We start from the raw sequence: 23420 nt of genomic DNA, 5'->3' as shown, positions 1-23420 counted from the left end.
AACTGAAGTAGAATTAAATGATCTGCTGAACGGAATGAACAGTCTAATGAGTACACAGTATGGTTTGAGAGTAAATCGGAGAAAGACCAAGGTAATGAGAGGTAGTAGAAATGAGAACAGCGAGAAACTTAACATCAGGATTGATGGTCACGAAGTCAATGAATTCTGCTACCTAGGCAGTAAAATAACCAATGACGGACGGAGCAAGGAGGACATCAAAAGCAGACTCGCTATGGCAAAAAAGGCATTTCTGGCCAAGAGAAGTCTACTAATATCAAATACCGGCCTTAACTTGAGGAAGAAATTTCTGAGGATGTACGTCTGGAGTACAGCATTGTATGGTAGTGAAACATGGACTGTGGGAAAACCGGAACAGAAGAGAATCGAAGCATTTGAGATGTGGTGCTATAGACGAATGTTGAAAATTAGGTGGACTGATAACGTAAGGAATGAGGAGGTTCTACGCAGAATCGGAGAGGAAAGGAATATGTGGAAAACACTGATAAGGAGAAGGGACAGGATGATAGGTCATCTGCTAAGACATGAGGGAATGACTTCCATGGTACTAGAGGGAGCTGTAGAGGGCAAAAACTGTAGAGGAAGACAGAGATTGAAATACGTCAAGCAAATAATTGAGGACGTAGGTTGCAAGTGCTTCGCTGAGATGAAGAGGTTAGCACAGGAAAGGAAATCGTGGCGGGCCGCATCTAACGAGTCAGTAGACAGATGGAAAAAAAAAAAAAAAAAAAGTACAGTCTCTATATCTTTGTAACTTTGTTATCGGAGATGCTTGAATTCCACAGAGTATTTATATCTCGCGCAGGTATTTTACATTTATCGCCTTATTAATAGTCCGTCGCACGTCGTTCATGGGCTTCAAGTCCCACCGCCACGCCTCCAAAGTGAATTGCAGTGACGTGGAAATTTACTGCCTCACAAACACAGACCGCAATAGACCGGTGATGCTGTATTGTAACATATCACCCCGTACTACAAGTCCATTAAAATTAAAAACAAAAATAAAAGATGTTCATGGGCGTTTGCAACACAAAACGCTACGCTTGCTTACATCGTAGGATATCTCTAATGAGGGTGCCATCACTCCTGGACGTGGCCTCGCTTTGCTTTCGGCACGGATTGAAGACACTCATCACAGCATTCATCAAACACCCGGCAAGTCGTGCAGTTTCCGAAATGGTCGTGTCTAGCCTCAGGGCCATCACGATCCGCTCCCGGCCAGTCTCACAAAGATCACGCATCCCACCCGCTATACATACGGACAGTACGCTCACTGATACCACATGCACCATGATTGTGTCTGACCAGCAGTCATTCCTCGCCAGGTGACGCTGCTGTCGGCTCGACGGGTTTATATCGATATTAGGTCGGAGGTCATAATGTTCTGGCTGGTCAGTGTACATGTTAGATATTTGAGACTTGAAAAGGATCTCTGTAATCAAATAGTTTCATTTCATTAAAACTCCTGTTCCTGGGTTTCAACGTTCGATGCTGAGGTGTTATTCCAATATAGATGGAGAATCTCTGCTATGCTAATCGAATTTGAGGGGAATACCAAGTGGGCTGGGGTTTGAATGGGAATTTAGATCGAGGAGGAAGGCGTGGTAGGGTAATGCACGCAGATGTGCGAAGTCGCTGTAAGTCTGCAGGCTTTCGTGGACGTTCTCACTGATGTTAAAATCTTCTGGGTTATTAGGCCGCGTCATGTTTCTTCTTAAATGATCGACGTTTCGACTCCTCTGCTGGGATATTCCTCAGGATCTTCTGGTGTACACTAATACTAGAACACTGTCAGAGACGAATGTCGCGTCCTCTTATAAAGTGGGAGTTTTCACGCGTTCGTGCTGGAGAAGTGATAGTATTGGTTAAAATTCATATTGCTACCATTGTTGGGCCTTAGTCATAGGCTAATATTCCCGCTCTGATTCAGAAGAAGGGGCGTTGTTACCTAATCTCCTGTAGATACCATCCGCGGCCCATCGTCATTGGATATATTCCACACTTAACGCTGGAGAAGGGTTATTGGTTGAAATTTCTGCTACCACTATTGGTTGGTCGTAATCATTGGCTATATTCGAAACGGACAGAGCAAGAGAGGGGGAATGTTTACCCATAATATTGTTCTCGGTCGAGGTGACTTGCAGGGAGGACGGCTATAGGCTTCCGGCATCGTGGCTCCCCGCCATCAATGAAGTAATTACGCGGCCGCGGTGTGTGAGCGGCATAAACAACGCCCTGCATATCACCTCGGCCGAGAATAATATTATGGGTAAACATTCCCCCTTTCTTGCTCTGTCCGTTTCGAACATAGCCAATAAGACGACCAACCAATAGCGGTAGCAGGAACGTCAACCAATAACCCTTCTCCAGAGTAAGTGTGGAATAGTCTATCCAGTGACGATGGGCCGCCAATGCTATCCACAGGAGATTAGGTAACAACACCCCTTCTTCTGCATCAGAGCGGGAATATTAGCCTATGACTATGGCCCACCAACGGTAGCAATACGAATTTTAACCAATACTATCACTTCTCCAGCACGAACGCTTGAAAACTCCCTCTTTATAAGAGGACGCGACAGTTGTCTCTGACAGTGTTCTATCAGTAGTGGACACCAGAAGATCCTGAGGAAGATCCCAGCAGAGGGGTCGGAACGTCCATCATTTTAGAAGAAACATGACGCGGCCTAATAACCCAGACGATTTTAACTTCATTGTGTCACTTTTGCGCAGTGGCTAGCGTACCTGCCTGCTAAGCAGGAGACCTGGGCTCGAAGCTCGGCTTTGGTACAAATTTTCATTCGTCGATTTCGTCTGCGTATATACATCATAACTGCATCTGTGTTTCAATGCTGTACCAATAATTATGGTCAATAACAAAAGTAACGGGTAACGAATGGGTATCTGTCTCGACAAACATGCAATACATACTATAAAAATTTTGGTGTTGCTTTTACAGCTATACTCGCATGATTATTTTTTTAACTTTTGTTAAGTTGTGGTGACCTAGATTTGTAACTATAAAAATAACTAGCACTCGTAATCTCTGCGGCTAACGCCCTTTCCCGCCTGCCGCAGCCTGATGAGCCCCGGAGTGCTGGAGTTCGGCGCCGGCACGGCGGGCACGCGCTCGCTGCGCGCCCACTACCTGTACTGCACGCCGCAGACGTGCGCTGCCAACGCCGACCACAACCACGCGCACGCCCACTCGGCCGGCCCAGCGTCGGCGCGCTCCAGCTTCTACGGGCGCGCGTCGCGGCCGCTGTCGCTGGCGCTGGACGTGCCCTCGATGGAGACGGCCGCGCTGCAGGCGGGGCTGCCGCACGTGTCCAGCCGCGTCTCCTCCTTCCGTCGCGAGAGCAAGACGGCGCAGACGCTGTCCATCGTCGTCGGCGGCTTCATCGCTTGCTGGCTGCCCTTCTTCATCTGTTACATCCTCCTTCCGTGGGTCCACATCGCACCGCCGCTCATGATCTTCCTCACCTGGCTGGGTACGTGACGCTGTATTGATGCCGACATGGTCTCACGTTGTTGTTGTGGTCTCTAGTGCGAGACTGCTCTCCATCCTAGAGCATCCAATACAAGTCTCCTCATCTATGCATAACCGCTGCAACCTATGTCCAGTTGAATATGCATACTAAAAATAAACGCTTAGTCTCCAGCTGCAATTTTTACCCCTCACCCAGCCTCCCTTCCCTCGCACCACTACATACACACAAACACTTCCCTTACTCAGGTGCCCCTCCATTCAGAGGCTGTTGCACGCAGCTACTGTTATTGACTTGTAAGTAATAGATTTCAGCTATCAGTCGCCCTTTTGAAATTTTATTGGCAGATCTAGATTTCAGCTAGAAACCAGCCAATCTCAATGCACTATCATTTTTGATCAATGCATGTAATGCCTGTTGGTCGGGCTTCATTCACAGTTCATTGAATACTAATCTTCCCTTACTTCCTTTCCATCAGTCTTCTGACTTGTTTGACGCGGGACACCACGAATTTCTCTCCTGTGTCAACCTCTTCATCTCAGAGTAGCTCTTGCCCCCCTACGTCCTAAGTTATAAGGGGCGTTCATTAAGTAACGCAACACATTTTCTTCTCGACCAGTTGCATGGGGGCTTAATTAAATTATTAATTGAAAATGTTTTTTAGTTTTTTAGTATGTATGTCCGATTACGCAGTGTCTCGTAAACGGTTGGCCCTGACTAGAATTATTACGCTATCTGACTGCAACAAACAATGTAAGAAAATTTTCGTAAACACAGTTAATTAATTAAGTCCCCAGCAACTATAAAACCTACAAAACCAATAAGCACAAGAGTAACTGTTCTGTATGTGGGAGTGTGACTCAACGTCCACATCTGGCACGGTTCTTTTCCAACAAGACAAGAATTTTTAAATACCAACTATGATGACGTAACAAAAGAAATTTAGAAAAACTATAAGTACGCAAGAAAACCAAAATTCACTCTAATACAAGAACACAAGCCAGATGCTTTGTTGACTGAACCTGTAGTGACGCATTATTTCAGACACACAATTAATAAAAGAACATTGTAGTTTTTACCTTCATATATATTGACGAAATGCACACAATAACATCTGCTATCTCTCCCATCAAATAACTGCATAAAACATGGCACAACACTCTTTACTACCACATCTCACTCCGACTTCACGACAAGCAGTGCCCACTAGCACATCTCGGTACGAACTCTTAACACACACTGACCTCTACGAGCTCTCGACAGGCACTGACTGCTATGAACTCTCAACAACCACAGACTGCTACGAACTCTCGACAATCACTGTGGAGGCGGTTTAATAGTACTCTTTGGCGCAATCTCTGGCGCAGTGGCACAGTGTAGCCACCTTTCATATGCCCCTCCTCCACAGGCCAGAATTTGATGGTACTTTTGCCAGCATTGGTGGTGAAAATACCACCAAATTCGTCCACAAAAATACAGACAAAAATAAAAGATAATATTAATACCTAAATATCACATAATTAGTTAAAAATTTTGGCTTTGCACTGACCTTTCACTAACCTAATATATGAAATACAGTAAGCAATACAACTTCTTTTCATACATGTGACTTTACATAATAGTTTACACAATATACAAAAAAATCAGTTTATACAAATGTTCACATAAAATGCTTTCAATGATTAGTTTATACAAAAAAAAAGATACTAACAGGTGACATCTTTTCAGTAGAAGCAGTCCATCAGTTGCACCCAGTAAAGTTTAGCAGGTACACCCAGCAACAAGTCACATTAGTTCAGTAGAAGCAATCCATCATAGGTACCCAGCAATGTTGAGCAGGTGCAGACAGCAACAAGTGACATTATTTCAGTAAAAACAGTTCATCAATTGCACCCAGCAATGTTGAGCAGGTGCAAACAGCAACAAGTGACATCATTTCAGTAGAAGCAGTTCTATAAAATTCAGTAGCACTGATCACACTGTTCATCAGAGTTTATGAGCACAAATTAAACATGTCCTAGTGGCACCAATCATGTAGAAAAGGTACAGGTAACAGTCCATAATTTTTTTTTTACAATCACTGATCACACAGTTCATCAGCAGAAAATAAACACGACCAAATGTCACACATCATGTTGAAAAAGTGCAGGTAACAGTTCAGAATATTTATCTTCACTAATCAGACAGTTCAGGCATGAACAATAGTTTGAATGCACATACAAATGCTTTTACAGTAACATACAAATCATAACAAACACACAAATGATGTCAGATAATTGTCCTATTAACTATTACAATACACAAATACCAGTAAACCTATAATATTTATGGGTGTCAGTGCAAGCCACTACAAACAAATAAAATAATATTTAGGAGATAGGTGGGTAGGATTAGGAAAGGAAAACACACAAAACACACTCACTCATCTTTCATCCACATTAAGTACTACTGTGTAATTGAATAGTGTTAATTGTGTAAATGAAATTCTGTCTAAATCTGATGTTCATCATGTGTATCAAGTAGTACTGGCAGCAATGTATAACAGTCAATAATAGTTAGGTCAACGTCATAGTCATCATGTCAAGACCAATGTTTGCCAAGCCAGATCAAATGTACTGTTGTTGAACAACTGTCAGTGAGCCAAGATATGCAAATTACTTCCTCTCTTCAAAAAAAAAAAGTGTATACTGCTTAGTTATTTAACAAAGTGTGTGTATAGACTATCTTCCTTCTATTTGAGTGTTCTAGACTGCCATCTTCATCCTCCTTGTTCCATAAGACCAACAAAAAAAAATATGCTCCTCACTTACTTTACCTCTTATACACCAAAACTCCAATAATCATCAGCTTCACACAATCTCAATAATACCTCAATAATACCTCTTCAATACGTCTTATCATCAATATCATTTACCTTACCTCTTGTCCACAAAAACTCCAATAATCATCAACTTCATATAATCTCTATACCTCAATAATACGTCGATAAATATAAACCTCAGCACCAATATCATTTCACTTCCATAACAACTCTTTCCTCTAGTCAGTCTCCTCGAACAAGTACAGATAAAATCCTAGTGCAACTTCAATTCAGCATCCCATACAATCCGAAGACACAGTGTCCACACACAACCTCTGTGTAATCCATCTGAGCCCAATCTTCTACTCATTATAAATTATAAGATACATTTTGGTTCCTTGTCCATCATTAAATAAAAGAAATGCATACCTGACCTCTAACAGACTTAGTTCGAATAACTCTCAGTAATTAAGTACGATTACGGAGTGTGAATGATCATAATATTTCACAGTGTGTACACCACTTCAAGAATCATAGCAGAAGCAAACATGTGGAGTATTTTTTGTGTCAAGTGTCACTTCCTATTTCAATTACTCACGAAAAATGCAGTGTAATAATTGTTAATGGTCTAAACCTAGTTTTGGTCTGTCATGTCGTTAGCTTCCTTCCTATTAGCATAAATTTATACAGCTTCCACAAAACTTTAGCTCATGTGACTTCAATGACTTTCTTGTACTAATGTCGTTCGTCGAATTATAGCAGTTAATTTTCTTATCTTAAAAATGTAAGGCACTGAGCGTAAGCAAAACAAGCAATAGCGAGTAAATATACCAGTAGAGAACACAATGTCAACAAGTGGATGCAGCTCAAATCCTACAACGAGGCTCTGCCAAGTGAACAATCTATAATTAATACCATAGTGTGACGTAAACTCTATGTTTGTACACCTTATATCAGCATTTCTATATACCAAATTAAAGAGCAGTTATGGCAACAAAACAGAAATGTGTAAATATGTAATCCATACAAAAAGCAGCAAACATATATCTTACGTAATAAACAGGTCATTAGCATCATATCAGCATAAGCAAATAAATGTTCATATGTCATCTTAATAAGTAAACATGAAGGCGCAAGCAGATAAATGACAAAGTATAACTTACATACCTAAACACATCAGCACAATAAATCAGGTTACAATTATAATTTAAATAAATAAGCACAGCAGGCACATAATTAAAAAAAAAATATGACATCAGTGAAAAAGCATAGCAGCCAAGCGATGCATAATATACACAAGTTACAACCCAGTTCATTAATCAATAATTGTCAAAATCAGTTAACGTACGCAAGCACGTCGCTTCACACGTAAATTCATAGAACATGAAATTAGCACAAAGTATGAATCACGTAATCGCGAGCAGCAAATTACGTCTAAAGTACGTACCGAAGTGGAAATATGTTACCTGAAAAATAAACTCAATGAATAGTTACCTTTTTTAGTTAATTAGTTTCTTCTTGGAAATTACATTCGTTCTGAAATTTTCTCGATAGCAAGTCGTCTTAACGTCGGACACGCACCGAATTTACCTGAAGGTCTTAAATACTTTATACAACCGTATCCTGCAAAATACTGAATGTTAATAACATAATTCATCAAGTCACTATAGCTTTATACTGAATTTAGTCGGAGAAATTAGACTGTGTATTTGTTTACGTCTGTCAGTGCATTCGCACTGAGCGCTCGATCAGCTGTAGACGCGTGACGTAGGAAGCAATTGTTTGCGGTCAACGACTGCCTTGTGCGGCGCGCAGACTTGACTGTTGCTTTGAGTATGTGCCGCCGCCAAAACACAGCGCGGTATCCTTGTACTCTCTGCGTGTTTACATGTAGCTGTTGGTTCCTCAAAAGTATGTCATTCCACAAAAATTTTTACGTTCGATATATGATGTATTCCTTTAGAGCGTCGAGATTTAAGAGTTTCTACTTCGACAGTGTTATCATGAATAATTTTGCGAATTCTATATGGACCGTTATAAAGCAGAAAAAATTTGCGACACAAGCCTTTTCCTTTGTGAGACAAACGGTGGGACTTAATTAATACCTTTTGACCAACTGACAAGATTTTTGAACGACCAGGACGTCTAGCTGATTTCTCTCTTCTTGCAGCCGCAGATGCAATATTTCGTAGAGCCATGTTCACAACTTCAGAATGCCGTAGTTTCCGTGAAGGCGGAAAAGGAACGATTTCAGAAATGCGATTTGTCGGTGCTTTGTTTTTTAATATCAATAGAGGCGGTAAAGAAGTTGAGTCATTAGGAAGTTCATTCAGAATGTTTTGAAAAATATGAAGATACTGATCCCAAGTTCTGTGATTCTGATGACAATAAAGACGGCACAATTTATTGATTTCCTTCATCCATCTCTCTGAAGCGTTAGATTGAGGGCGAAAAAGTGAGATGAAGATTGGTTTAATTTTACGACACTGTAGAGTACGAAGCCAAATTTTAGAACGAAACTGTGATCCATTATCTGATATAACCTTATCAACGTGACCGACTTCTTTAAGAAAATGTTTGATAAAAGCATTAGATACTGAACGAGCTGTTGCTTTGCGTAAAGGTGTAAAACACACATATTTTGATGTCAACTCCACTGCTACGAAAATGTACGCAAAACCATTAGTAGAACGAACCACTGGACCGAACAAATCGACTGCAGCCATCTCCTTTAATTTCGCTGGAATGATGGGAAACAACGGTGCTCTGTGAGAAATCGTTGGAGGCTTAGCCATTTGACATAATTTGCATTTGGCAAGAACAGATCGAATACGTTTTTCCATATTACTGAAGTAACAATTTTCTCGTAATTTGTGAAAGCATTTTCTGGGACCAAAGTGTGCATAACTGAAATGCGTATACCAAATCAGCTTATTAACCCACTCATCAGGAATACAAACTAACCAAACGGAGTTGTCGACCGATTTTCGTGTAAAAAGAATGTCATTGCGAACTGAATAGCATCTAGTTTCTCTGGATCAGGAAGAATACCTTCTCTAGCAATAATGTGACCGAGAAATTTCTCCTGAGAACGACCAAATTCAGATTTTTCTAAGTTCACTGTAATACCAACTCTTGCAAAGATACGTAACAATGAATCCAAAATTTTGTTGTGCTCACTACAAGAATGTTTAGCAATAAGAATGTCGTCAACATATGAAGTAATATTGTTACGAAGATAAACAGGTAAAATTTCATTTAAACTACGAATGAATGCTGCAATAGGTACAGTAAGTCCAATCGGTAATTTCCAAAGTCACTTTTGGGTAAAACAGTCATATCCGGTTATTGTTCACTTACTGTCTAGATAGATTGATAGTCGAAGAGTTGTTTTGACAGATGCAAAGAATAGTAAAAGAGTAGGCAGCGGTACAGAAAACTAAAAGAGAAATAGCACCACTACAGCTCGGGGCCCTATGCTCGCTACGGCACATATTCACTTAGAGTAGTGAATCCCCTGAGGACATTAATAACTGCACATAATTTCAAGTTTGTGACTTAATGGCAACTTTGGCGGAAGTGCGTACATAATTTGATCTAACCATGAACATGGATGTATGTCATTCTTACAATTACGGAAGATCTTAAATTTCCGGACAGTCAAAATGTGTTTATAATCAAAGTTTTCGCCTCGTGGCGACAAAGACCTACCGCGTCTGTCCCGGTCCGAATGTCGATTATTGTAAAGTTCGCGCGCCTGGCGCTCTCTTGTTGCATCCCGTAAATGAAACAAATTATTTTCTTCAAACCCTACTGCTAAACTAACACTTGTCAATTTATCTGAGATCTCCTCAACTCTTTCCGATGAGTCACTTAATTGTTCTTTATGTTTATTTACGTCTTCTGCAAGTGTCGCGACTCGGGTTTCGGTATTGTCACATTTAGTAGTTAACTGTTCACACTGTTGCGTTAAGTTATTTATTATGTCATTTGGTACGGATTCCTCGATTCTTTCAATTATTTCTTCCTTATCTTTTGCACGTTGTAAATTTAACTCTGAAAAATTCTGTACTATCACGCGATCTCTTTCTTCCTGTTCTCTATCCTGTTCCCTTTGTCTGATTTCTGTTGAAATTAAGCTATTATTGTGAGCCTTCAAAATCGGTTGTACTTCTTCTCTAATTTCTTTCTTTGATTCATCATTCGTATTTTTGAAAAATGTCCCTGTTCGTGAGCCTAACCGAGTTTCCATTGTTCCCCTATCAGTTTCTAATTCGGATCGTAACTGTGATCCCACTGCTTTCATCTCGGTTTTAGTTGTTCCTATTTCTTTTTCAATTGTTCCTATTTTTGAGCAAAACCGTGTTGTCATTGCTTTCATCTCAGTTCTAAATGTTTTTATCTCTGTTTTAATAGTTCCTATTAGTGTTTCCATATCTGTTTTTAATTCAGATCGTAACTGTGATCCCATATTTAATATAGCACTCATCAACTGCTCCATAGTAACTGTTTCAAAATTCTTTTCACCCCTCACATTTCCCACAAAACCAGCTTCCTTCTGCATGGCTGTAAAGCTATCTGTGTTTGATACTATTCCAGAATCTTCTATCGTTACTCTCGTATTCTGTGAATTTTCTGATTGAGAAAAATTTTGAAATGGTTCCGGACTATTTTCCCGACTTATTACATTGTTTTCCACTTCATTATTCATCGCACTGTTTTCCTGTGTTGGCGAGTTCGCCATGTCAACAATTTCGTTATTCTCACTATTCATCATTTTCGCCTTTTTCATTGACCGCGTAATCATTTACAAAACATAAAAAAATTTGTCACTGTTTGAAAATTACACACAAGGACTCCTTATTTCCAACAATACCATTTACATGCAATGTCTCCCTCAAACACGATCAATCGAACAATTGAAATAATTGCACTAATTTGTCAAACGCGTATACAAGGCAATAAAAATTAAATTTTGAAAAATACCATTAGAAGAATGCCAATTACCAAATCTACACATGCAAAATAGACTACAATTACTATACCACAAATTACTACAACAATACTACCGTCTACTATTTTCACAATCAGAAAAATTCCAAGGGACGATCCTGGCAGGGTCGCCACGTGCATGGGGGCTTAATTAAATTATTAATTGAAAATGTTTTTTAGTTTTTTAGTATGTATGTCCGATTACGCAGTGTCTCGTAAACGGTTGGCCCTGACTAGAATTATTACGCTATCTGACTGCAACAAACAATGTAAGAAAATTTTCGTAAACACAGTTAATTAATTAAGTCCCCAGCAACTATAAAACCTACAAAACCAATAAGCACAAGAGTAACTGTTCTGTATGTTGGAGTGTGACTCAACGTCCACATCTGGCACGGTTCTTTTCCAACAAGACAAGAATTTTTAAATACCAACTATGATGACGTGACAAAAGAAATTTAGAAAAACTATAAGTACGCAAGAAAACCAAAATTCACTCTAATACAAGAACACAAGCCAGATGCTTTGTTGACTGAACCTGTAGTGACGCATTATTTCAGACACACAATTAATAAAAGAACATTGTAGTTTTTACCTTCATATATATTGACGAAATGCACACAATAACATCTGCTATCTCTCCCATCAAATAACTGCATAAAACATGGCACAACACTCTTTACTACCACATCTCACTCCGACTTCACGACAAGCAGTGCCCACTAGCACATCTCGGTACGAACTCTTAACACACACTGACCTCTACGAGCTCTCGACAGGCACTGACTGCTATGAACTCTCAACAACCACAGACTGCTACGAACTCTCGACAATCACTGTGGAGGCGGTTTAATAGTACTCTTTGGCGCAATCTCTGGCGCAGTGGCACAGTGTAGCCACCTTTCACAGTTTCGGTAGAAAAATGTGAGATTAATTATGGGACATCATGGAACATACCCGCTTCAGCCCCTACAGTTTCATGGAGTTCCAATAGGCGGCGCCGCTATAAGTAGCCTTCAAAATGGCGTCTGTAGCGGAGAGCTGTCATTGAGTTTCTTTTGGTGGGAAATTAGAACTTCGCAGATATTCATAGGCGCTTGCAGAATGTCTAAGGAGATCTGGCAGTGATCGAAAACATGGTGAGTCGTTGGGAGAATCGTCTGTCATCATTGCAAATCTACTCGATCTCCCGTGTGCTAGCCGGCCACACGCACCTGTAAATCCTGTAATGTTGGAACGAACTAGTGCTCTCATTCGAAGTGACCGGTGGATCACAATCCAAAACCTCGTTTCTCAACTGGACGTCTCTGTCCATGCTAATGACGCACTCGTCCACCAGTTGCGGTTCTCAAATATGTGTGACCGCGAGGTGCCTCGCCGCCTAAAAGAACACAATAAGGAGCAACGAAGGACCATCTGACGGAATTGTCTGATTGTGACAATTTCTTGTCACACATGGTCACCGGCTATGAAACACGAGTTCACCACTTCGAACCGGAAACGAAATGCCAATCCTTGGAGTGGAGCCACGCCACATATCTTCTGGAGAAAAAGTTCAAAGCCGCACCCTCAGCCGATAGTCTTGCCGACGGTTTTCTGAGTCTCTGAAGGGGTTATTCTGTTTGATGTCCTTCCCACAGTGCAATGATCACCTCGGAAGTGTGTTGTGCTACACTCAGGAAATTGAAGAAACGACTACAGCGTGTTTTTAGCCACAAAAACGCAAACGAACATCTTCTCCATAACAGCACAATGCCTTACATAAGCCTGTACACGCGAGAGGAACTCACAAAACTTCGTTGGTCTGTTTTTCCGCACCCACCTTACAGTCTGGGCTTCGCAACTTCTGACTTCCATCTGTTCGGCCCAATGTAGGATTCCCTCCATGGGATGCAGTAAGCGGATGATGGGATGTTACTGATGCAGAAAGACGTTGGCACCGAAGTTTACCAGTAGGCTGATACCTTAAGCGCATACAAGCCCTCCCAATAATGCGTCTAAGGCATTCGCACTGAACCGAGATTATGTTGAAAAATAGGGTTCTGTAGCCAGAAGAGTAGGGTATGATATAATGTACTGGAATCCTGAATAAAACCATCCGGCTTTCAGAAAAATATACTTTGCATTACTTACTGAAAGCCCTACGTATTTGTTGAATGTATTCCACTCTCTGTCTTCCCCTACAGCTCTTATCATCTACAGCTCCTTCTAGTACTGTGAATGTCAATCCCTTATGTCTTAACACATGACGTCTCATCCTGTCCCTTCGTCTTGTCAACGTTTTCCATGTTCCTTTCTTCGCTGAATCTGCGGAGAACCTTCTCAGTCCTATCAGTACATCACATTTTCAGCATACTTATGTAGAAACATATTTCAAATGCTTCAGTTATGTTATTTTCTGGTCTTACCATAGTCTGTGATTCACATCCAAACAATGCTGTGATCCAAACGTACATTCTTAGAAATTTATTCCCCAAACTGAGGCCCATGTTTCGTACTAGCAGACTTCTTTTGACCATAAATGTCCTCTTCCCCTATACACTCCTTTTTTTGTCCGTCATGCGGTATTTTGTCCCCATCGAAGCAGAACTCTTTCACTTCCTCTAATTTGTGGCCACAAACTTTGATGTTTTGTTTATTACTATTCTCATTTGTGGAACTTCTCATTATATTTCCCTATTGGCCTTAAACTGGTATCCCTTTCTCCCTCTGTGGAAATTTTCGGAATCAGTCGTTCGAGGAGTGACGGAGGCTTCGTTTTAATTGTTATCGATGCAGCTTTTAACTCCACTGGCTAAACCTCGAACTATATCTAAGTGCAGTTGCATACCTGCAGGGCATGAGTTATTGGTTTTGGAGTATTGGCAACTTTTATCTGCCATGTGGGTCATAAAAGTCTTGCAAACAATACTGAGACTGATTTCAATTGTAGGGCTGTGCAGAAAATGGATTCATGTCCTACAATAAACCCTTCCTAGTGTGTCCTTGAAGTATTAAGTCACATATTTTGTCTCACTTGCTGCACATTGCTGTCATTTACTGGGCTCTCGCCACAACCGCAAATGAGGGACCGGGTGGTTATAATTAAAGTGCAGCTATTCAAAGAGGTCCAGTGTGGGCAGTAATCATCGTAAGGGAGCAAAACTTGGTAGATATGCTAATGCCTTAATGCGGAACGGATTTATTCTGGAAAAAAATATTTCCAATTTTCGCCACAAGGCAAAACTCTGGTACTGTGACTGCAAGAAAAACGTATAGAAATATTTTCATATGTAATGGATTAGGAGAGAGGTGTGGGCAGGAAAGGTCAAACACCTGATAAAGCATAGTGTTAATACTGTTATTTACCACGTCTTACACAATTGGTTCAATAGGATCACCGGTGACGTCAGTGAGACGCTGCATCCGTAAAACGACGTGATCAACAATTCCTGCAGGAGTTCCGGTGGAATCTGAGCAGCTTGTTCCTGGATACTGGGCTCCAGATCAAGCAGAGAACGAACTTGTGCCTGGTAAACGCGTTCTTTTATATACCTCCAGAACCAACTCACACGAATTCCGATCAGGTGAGCTTGCAGGCCGTGCATCTGGAAAGTATCTGGAGACAACACGTTCGTGGAAGGCTGCATTATGCAAATTTTTCACTAGGTGAGAGACTTGATGTGTGATAACATTTTCCATGAAATCAGTAGTGTTGACACAGTTGCGCTCTTCCAGAGCAGGAGTCATTTGATGTACAAAGAGGTCTCGATGACATGAAGAGTTCATGCCACTTGACATGCCCTCTGGGTGTATTCCATTCAAAGAAGACTGGACCGAGAATAAAGGTGCTTGTGAATCCATACCACACAATCTCGTACGGCGACTGCAATGGCTCTTCGTACACAAGACACGTTTTAACATTAGCCCCAAATTCTGCAGTTCTTTGTATTCACTGCGTCCTATAATGTAAAATGTGCTTCGTCACTGTATGCACTATGTGATCAAAAGTATCCGGACACCTGGCTGAAAATGACTTACAAGTTTGTGGCGCCCTCCATCGGTAATGCTGGAATTCAGCATGGTGTTGGTCCCCCCTTAGCCTTGATGACAGCTTCCACTCTCGCAGGCATATGTTCAATCAGGTACTGGAAGGTTTCTTAGGTAATGGCAGCCCATTCTTCACGGAGTGCTGCACTAAGAAGAGGTATAGGCATCGGTCGGTGAGGCCTGGCACGAAGTCGGCGTTCCAAATTATCCCAAAGGTGTTCTATAGGATTCAGGCCAGGATTCAGGCCAGTCCATTACAGGGATGTTATCGTGTAACCACTTCACCACACGCCGTTCATTATAAACAGGTGCTCGATCGTTTTGAAAGATGCAATCACCACCCCCGAATCGCTCCTCAACAGTGGGAGGCAAGAAAGTGCTTAAAACTTCAATGTAGGCCTGTGCTTTGATAGTGCCACGCAAAACAACAATGGGTGGAAGCCTCCTCTATGGAAAACACGACCACACCATAACACCACCGCTTCATAATTTTACTGCTGGCACTACACACGCTGGCAGATGCGTTCGCCGGGTATTTGCCATACCCACACCCTGCCAACTGATAGCCACATTGTGTACCGCGATTCGTCACCCCACATAACGTTTTTCCACTATTCAATCGTCCAATGTTTACGCTCCTTACACCAAGCAAGGCGTTGTTTGAGCAGCCGCTCGACCATGAAATCCAAGTTTTCTCACCTCCTGTCTAACTGTCATAGTACTTGCAGTACATCCTGATGCAGTTTGGAATTCCTGTGTGATGGTCTGGATAGATGTCTGCCTATTACACATTACGAGTCTCTTCAACTGTTGGCGGTCACTGTGTAACCTCCCCACAAAAATTTTAAAAGGTGATATTATATAGAAATGCTAATGGACATTGCGCTAAGTGTAACCTCTCCACTGAAATTTTAAAGACAGAAACAATAAATGAATAGGAGCCAAACGTAACCTCCCTAGCAATTAAATTTAATGACAATAAAAGTGAGAATCGCGATCTGACTCAAGTATAAGTTCTTCACAAAAAAAGTTAAAGTCGATTCAGTGATAAAAAAAATCTCAGTGATAATAATGATTCAATTAAACCGAAATATCGGTCTTTGGCCCTGTGCAAAAATCAAAATTAAATTCTTACCTCATTGCAACACCTAGTCAAATTTCTGCTCTTGTTGTTGCGCACCGCTTGGAGGAACTGCATTGCAAATAATAATATTCCTTTTTTTTTTTTTATAATCTATTTGAAAACTGAAACTTTTGTTTAGGGGAAGTGGAACGAAATAGTTACTTCAATTAAATGAAAATTTTATGTAAAATTGCTTTTGAAATCAAAGTTATTATTGGGGGCACTTGTTGAAAATTAGTTACAATAATTAAACTTTGCATTATCCGTTGATTATCTTAATTAACAGTATACCTCATTCAGCATCTTGACCAGTGTTGTCGCCAGACCACATCACGCAATCCCACTGGACTGCTACCACTGACCAACCGCTCTGCATGACGACTACTAGCGTACTGCACGCCACTGAACAGAGCTACTGCTCGCGACGACTACTGACAGACTACTGCCCTCAACTAGACAGAGCTACAGACTCGCAACGACTGACTGACAGACTACTGCCCTCAACTAGACAGAGCTACAGACTCGCAACGACTGACCGACAGACTGAGACCCGCTCGCAACACTCGCGCGGTCAAGCGCATACTCTCTGGTCACAGATGCTACAATGCCTCGCCATCGCTGCTATGTTACATACGTGTTTCATAACCCTCCACTGGGGGGGCAAAAATTTGGCAGCGATGGTGAGTCATTTGGACTTGCCAAGCGCGGCAAAATTTTTCTTTAATTAACAAAATTCTACAACTTACAGATTATTTAAATGTTGTGCACACGCACTAAGTACAAAATATATCAGACAAAGACAAAATGTGAGTACAAAACATAGTAGCAAATCAGAAAAATGTATATACAAATTATTTGACAGATAACAAAGTGCACAGGCACTGAAAAAAAATTCTTTAGCATATTCAGAACAAATAAACAGACTGGCAAAATATTATGTTGACAAGTGACATGAGTGCACATGCACTGCAGTTGAGAACATATCAGTAATTGATGAAATGTATGTACAATTAGTAACAAATGACATAAGTGCATTCGCATTAAAGTATTGAATATACAGAATAGTAGAAATCATATTGAAAAATGAGAAAAGTGTACAGGCACTGAAGTTCAGTAGAAAACATATTAACACCTAACAGAAGTGCACATGCACTGTAGTTCAGAAAATAAAAAATGTATATACAATATAAAAGACAAAAGTGCACATATACTGTACTTCAGAACAAATCAAAAAAATGTCTTTAGCATTTTGGCAATAAATAAACATAATAGCAAAAAAAATCATGTCGACCAGTGACATAAGTGTACTCGCACTGGAGTTTAGCGAATTAAAAAAATGTATAGCCATGAACATAAATAATGTTAGCAAAAATGATTTTCACTATGTGACAAGAATTAGGATAGGAAAGGGAAGGATTGCATCATGGTTGTAGCACTTTAGATTGCACACAGCTGCTCTGAAAGTCCATATCTTTCCACAGAAGTACAACACCAAGTGACACAATTTGAAGTTCTTTTCCCATCAGAATTTATCAGTGTAGCCAAGACACTGAACTGTCGTAGTAATGTTCCATGTTTTCATTTTGGCAGTACACTAGGTACACCAAACAGTGGGACCATAATAACGTCTTCATCGCTCATGGTGGTGGACAGCATGTCGTGTCAACACCACGCTCTTACAAGGCACACCAACGTAGAATTAGTGCAAAACCAAAGATAGTGCTCCATGATCACTGGGATAAACAGGACAAATGGACATTGCAGTAATTCAGGGTAGTTAACTCATGAGGTGAAGGACATTAAGTCATATAATATTGACAATTACAGTCTTCATTGTGGCATTCATAGCCCAGTTATTGAACATTTCTGTACCAAGTATGTAGTATTACAGAAAAATGTTCATGAATTGTTTTACATAGAATCAGTAACCTTCTTTTCCTAGTTACAAAGCATTATTAAATAATCGCATTCTTTTCCAGTTACAAAGTATAGCATAGTTAATTAATCATTTGTCATTTCAATATAGTAAGAATCATTAGCCTTCTCCTAATTACAAAGCATTATTAAACAGTCGCATTCTTTTCCAATTATAAAGCATAATTAATTAATCATTTGTCATTTCAATATAGTAAGAATCATTAGCCTTCTAATTACAAAGCATTATGAAACAATTGCATTCATTTCTAGTTATAAAGTATAGCATAATTAATTAATCATTTGTCATTTCAATAGTAAGAATCATTAGTTTTTTCCTAATTACAAAGCATTATTAAACAGTCACATTCATTTCCAATTACAAAGTATGAACATTGAAAACAAGAGCTAATTAATGGCATAATTAATAACAATTCATTAAGTGACACTAATTATTGGAATTCAGTGGCCAGCAAGTATTGAATAGAATAAAACAGTTCATCATTCAGTATTATTCAGATCATTACGAAGTCATTATTAAGAATCAGTTAATTACAGTCATAGCATTAATAATCATGGGCATTTTTAAGTAGTCTCATTACAATAAACAGTGGCAGTCCTTGGCCAGCTACAAAGCATTATTTTATATATATATTTTTTTGTATCATTAAGAAGTCATTACTGAAGTGACATACTATTCAGAGCTGATCAGCATCACTCAGAACTGTCTCAAACTGGTATCACTATTTGGGACTGGTAATACATTTTATTGTTAGCAATGCATTGCATTGGGATCGATAATTAATTGCTGAGGCATAACACTATTTGCTTTTGACCTATTGCTGCAAATGAGGATAGGTAACGTCATTCGTCATGAGTCAGCTGTAGCAAGGTTATGTAACAAGGCAGTATATGTGATCACATTTATAAATGATAGACACAAATGGGCAAAAAAAATAAAAATGCAAGTACTAGAACAGGATTTAATAAGTAACAGGTTTAGTAAGTATCATGAAAAGCTTCTCCTGGAAAAAAATACAAAATGGATTATTGACCTGAAAGAAGAAACGCACACTATGCTGAAAAGTAGTGAACTTCGAATTAACAGGTAGTGAAATGTGTATAAAAAATGTGTTCCATAGCTGTCCTTTCCAAAACTTTCCGTCATCCTACTATGCAATATAACACCTGCTGTCAAAACAAACTGCAACAAATACTTAAATAACTACATAGCCTAAATATAACTTCAACATTATCCTCATCTGTAAAGAAAAAAAAAACTTCATTATCAATCACTTCATTATCCACATTATCATAACTTCATTATTATCATCACCTGTAAAGAAAAACTTCATTATTCATAATAGCATATTCTTCATCATTATTCATCAGCATTCATTATCATCTGCAAAAAAATCACTTCATTACTCATTACATAACTATTCCTTATCTCTAGCATATTTCATCACTAAAACTAAGATGTGTAGTTCAGTCTGACAGCCTGCATCAATCACCTTGTATTCTGAAAGAAAAAATTAGTTAAGACTGCTATTCTACGATGAGTATAGTATATTCTTGTTAATGCTTGTTAATCCTGATCCATTTACTCTTCCTCATAAAGTTATTGCATCTTCTTTCGTTTATTCCGTAGGTGAAATTCCCATTTCTGTTGAATTTATTTCTTACACGCATCATTTCTTACTGAAATTGATGAACAGAGATTAATGTCTTGCATTTAAATCATATACCCATTAAATAATGACTGGTTTATGGTAACATAATTAACCATACAGCATAACATGACAGAAAACGTAATATGTCAAAGACATTGACAGTGTTCAGAGGCAAAATATACAGATAATATCACAATGCAGCAGCAAAAATGTAAAACAGTCACGATGTTGAGTTGTCATAAGGCAAAAAATGTCAAAGTCAACAGGTGTGTTATATCTTAACTATTTCACAGTGCATACAAACAAAACTGGAGTACAATCATACACACAAAAAAATGGAAAATGTGCACGGTCTGATGTGTAACGACAAGAAAAGCGACCTGCTAACCTTACCTTGCCGGGCACTTGCCAAGAAAAAATACGATAATCATCAGTAATTAGTCAGGTGAAATAATTGCATTAGTAAATGGCATCGTAGTGTGTTGAATCATAAAGTGCCTTCACTCAATAAACGGTTTAATGTTTGAGATATGGTGGTTGCCTTTCGATTTTCTGGTTCTCAAAGTTTCGACGTGTACAACATTGGGGTGAGGGATGCTGCGAATCCGATATGGACCTGCGTATAGAAGTTCAAATTTACTGCACTTACCTTTTAATTTACTGGATAAATAATGTGTACGTACTAATATTTTGGCGCTCTGCGGCACGTTTGATGTTGTTCAGCGCAGTGTCAATTATTTCGTGGTGTCTTAGTCGACGACATTTAGGGAAGTTTACTAATTCTTTAATTTTGTTTGGTGGTTCAACGTTTTTCAGTATAACAGACGGAGATAGCATAGTGGATTCATTTGGAATGGAATTAATTACATCTTGGAATGAAAGTATGTGTGTATCCCAATCAATATGTCTTTTGTGGCAGTATATGCGGCACAGCTTACCAATTTCTTTCATTATTCTTTCACAGGGGTTCGAAGAAGCGTGGTACTTGGATATATAGATCGGAGAAATGTTTCTGGCTCGTAACATGCGTGTCCATACGCTACTACGAAATTGTGATCCATTATCAGAAATTACTTTCATCACATGCCCTACATGAAATAGAAAATGTTTTACAAATGCTTTCGAAACAGTTTTAGCAGTAGCTTTGCGTAATGGAGTGAAAGTAACAAATTTTGAAGTGAGTTCAACAGCGACAAAGATGTACCAAAAACCTCTGTTAGTTCTCGGAATCGGACCAAAAATATCTACTGCGGCCATGTGTCTTAATTTAACAGGTATAATGGGATATAATGGAGGACTATGTGAAGTGGTGTCTGATTTAGCTTTCAGGCAAATTTTACAAGACGCTAAAACTCGTCGTATACGTTTCTCCATGTTAGTAAAATAAGAGTTCTGTCTCAGTATAAGGAAACATTTTCGTGCTCCGTAATGTGCGTAACTTAAATGAGTGTACCAAATTAATTTGTTAACCAGTTCGTCAGGAATGCATAATAACCAATTGTTGCTGTCAGGATGAGAGCGGCGAAACAGAATGTCATTGCGTACAGTGTAGTGGTTCCTAATCGTAACATTTTTCCTATCTTGCCAAAGGTGTTTAATTTCTTTCCACACATTGTCTTTATTTTGCTCCTTTGCTATGTCCTGTAATGACGATGAAATAAAGTTTTCAAATGCAACTTGCTGAATGTACATGACACTGAAATTTGTTTTGCAGAAGTTGGTTGCTAAGTCTTGCTGATTGTTGCTGAGAGAACGCGATAGTGCGTCTGCTATAACATTTTGTGTGCCGGGAATGTGGACAATCTTAAAATTAAATTCCTGTAAATAAAGTTTCCATCTGCTTAATCTGTCGTGAGTGAATTTAGCCGAAAGTAAAAATTGTATCGCTCTGTGGTCTGTGTAAACGGTAGTATGTCTGCCATAAAGAAAGTGCCGAAATCTCGCAAAAGCCCATACAACACATAATGTTTCAAGTTCTGTGACGGAATAATTTCGTTCAGCAGGTGACAGAATGCGGCTTGCAAATGCGATGTTTTTAATTACTGTAGAACCATCTTCTTCAATTTCCTGGAAAACGTGTACGCCTAAAGCGGTGTTGGAACTGTCGGTGGCAATGGAAAAATTTCTAGTAAGATCTGGGTGCGATAAAAGTGGAGCATTCAACAAAGCATGTTTCAGGATCATGAATTCAGAGTGTGCTTGCTTATCCCAAGACCAAATAGTGTTTTTACCTGTTAATTGGCATAGTCTAGGCGTGTCTAAAGCAGAGTGATGAATAAATTTACGAAAAAAGTTAATTAAGCCCAAAAAACTGCGTAATTGTTTCTTCGTCGTAGGAACACTAATGTCACGTAGAGCCTGAAGTTTTTCCGGATCAGGCGCAATGCCTTCTGCTGAAATTACGTGTCCAAGAAATTTTATAGAAGTTTTGCCAAAGTGCGATTTACTAAGATTAACTGTAAGTCCTTGTGCATGAAAAGTTTGTAACAGTTGTTCAAGAATCATATTGTGTTCAGACCAGTTAGCTTCTGCGATAAGAATGTCGTCTACATACGTCGTAATTCTGTCCTTAAGTTCTGTCGGAAGTATAGTGTTCAAACCGCGAATAAAAGCTGCAGAAGAAATAGTTAAGCCGAACGGTAATTTGCAAAATTGATAACAGTCGCCGAAACAAAGAAATGCTGTGTATTTTCTACAATTCGGATGAAGTTGAATTTGCCAAAATCCCGATTTCAAATCTAGTGTAGAATAAATAGCTGTACCGTGAAATTTCTGTAGAAGTTCCTCTAATGTCTGTGGTCGATCAGTTTCATTAATAATAATGTCATTAATGTGACGTGAATCAAGTACAAGGCGAAGTGAGCCATCTTTTTTCTTAACAATATGTAGCGGGTTTATGTACGGACTAACTGCTGGTTCTATAATTCCTTGGTCAAGCATATCCTGCAATTCTTTTTTAACCTGTTCTCTGTGGATATATGGAATAGGATAATGCTTTGCTTTAAACGTGTCGTGCGGTTTGACTTGAAATTCATACATAAAGCCGGACATAGTACCAGGAATGTTGTCAAAAACTGGAGCTTGCTGTAAAAGAATTTTGTGTAATTGCGTTCGTTCGTCGTCTGTAGTTGCACTGCTCTCTTTAACCTTATCAGAAATCAATTGCATTACGTCGTAGTCAGCTTCGTCTGGAGTATTATAGTTGTGTACGTACGTATCCGTGAACAATGTGGGATTACAGTCTATGTTACGTGATACGGAAATGACCTCTGTGCGGTTAATTGTTTGTTCTTCCGCAGATAAAGAGTGCTGAAATTCTAAAACAAATTGTATATTTTCATCCTTTAACATTAAATAAGAATTTTGAAAATCGATAACTGCGTCGT

The 23420-nt window shown here is 39.5% G+C and overlaps 1 protein-coding gene across 1 annotated transcript in view; it reads left to right on the top strand.

The window, feature by feature from the left end:
* Positions 1-23420, top strand: part of LOC124606357 (dopamine receptor 2-like) — a 180517-nt gene that overhangs the window by 136213 nt on the left and 20884 nt on the right. Inside the window, exon 4 of the mRNA XM_047138338.1 lies at positions 3094-3506. Coding sequence (XP_046994294.1) covers positions 3094-3506 — 413 coding nt within the window. The remainder of the gene's footprint in view (positions 1-3093; positions 3507-23420) is intronic.

The sequence above is a fragment of the Schistocerca americana genome, chromosome 3 (assembly GCF_021461395.2).
Source record: "Schistocerca americana isolate TAMUIC-IGC-003095 chromosome 3, iqSchAmer2.1, whole genome shotgun sequence".
Lineage (NCBI taxonomy): Eukaryota > Metazoa > Arthropoda > Insecta > Orthoptera > Acrididae > Schistocerca > Schistocerca americana.
Note: the sequence above shows the minus strand (reverse complement) of the source record. Positions and strands in the feature narration are given on the sequence as shown.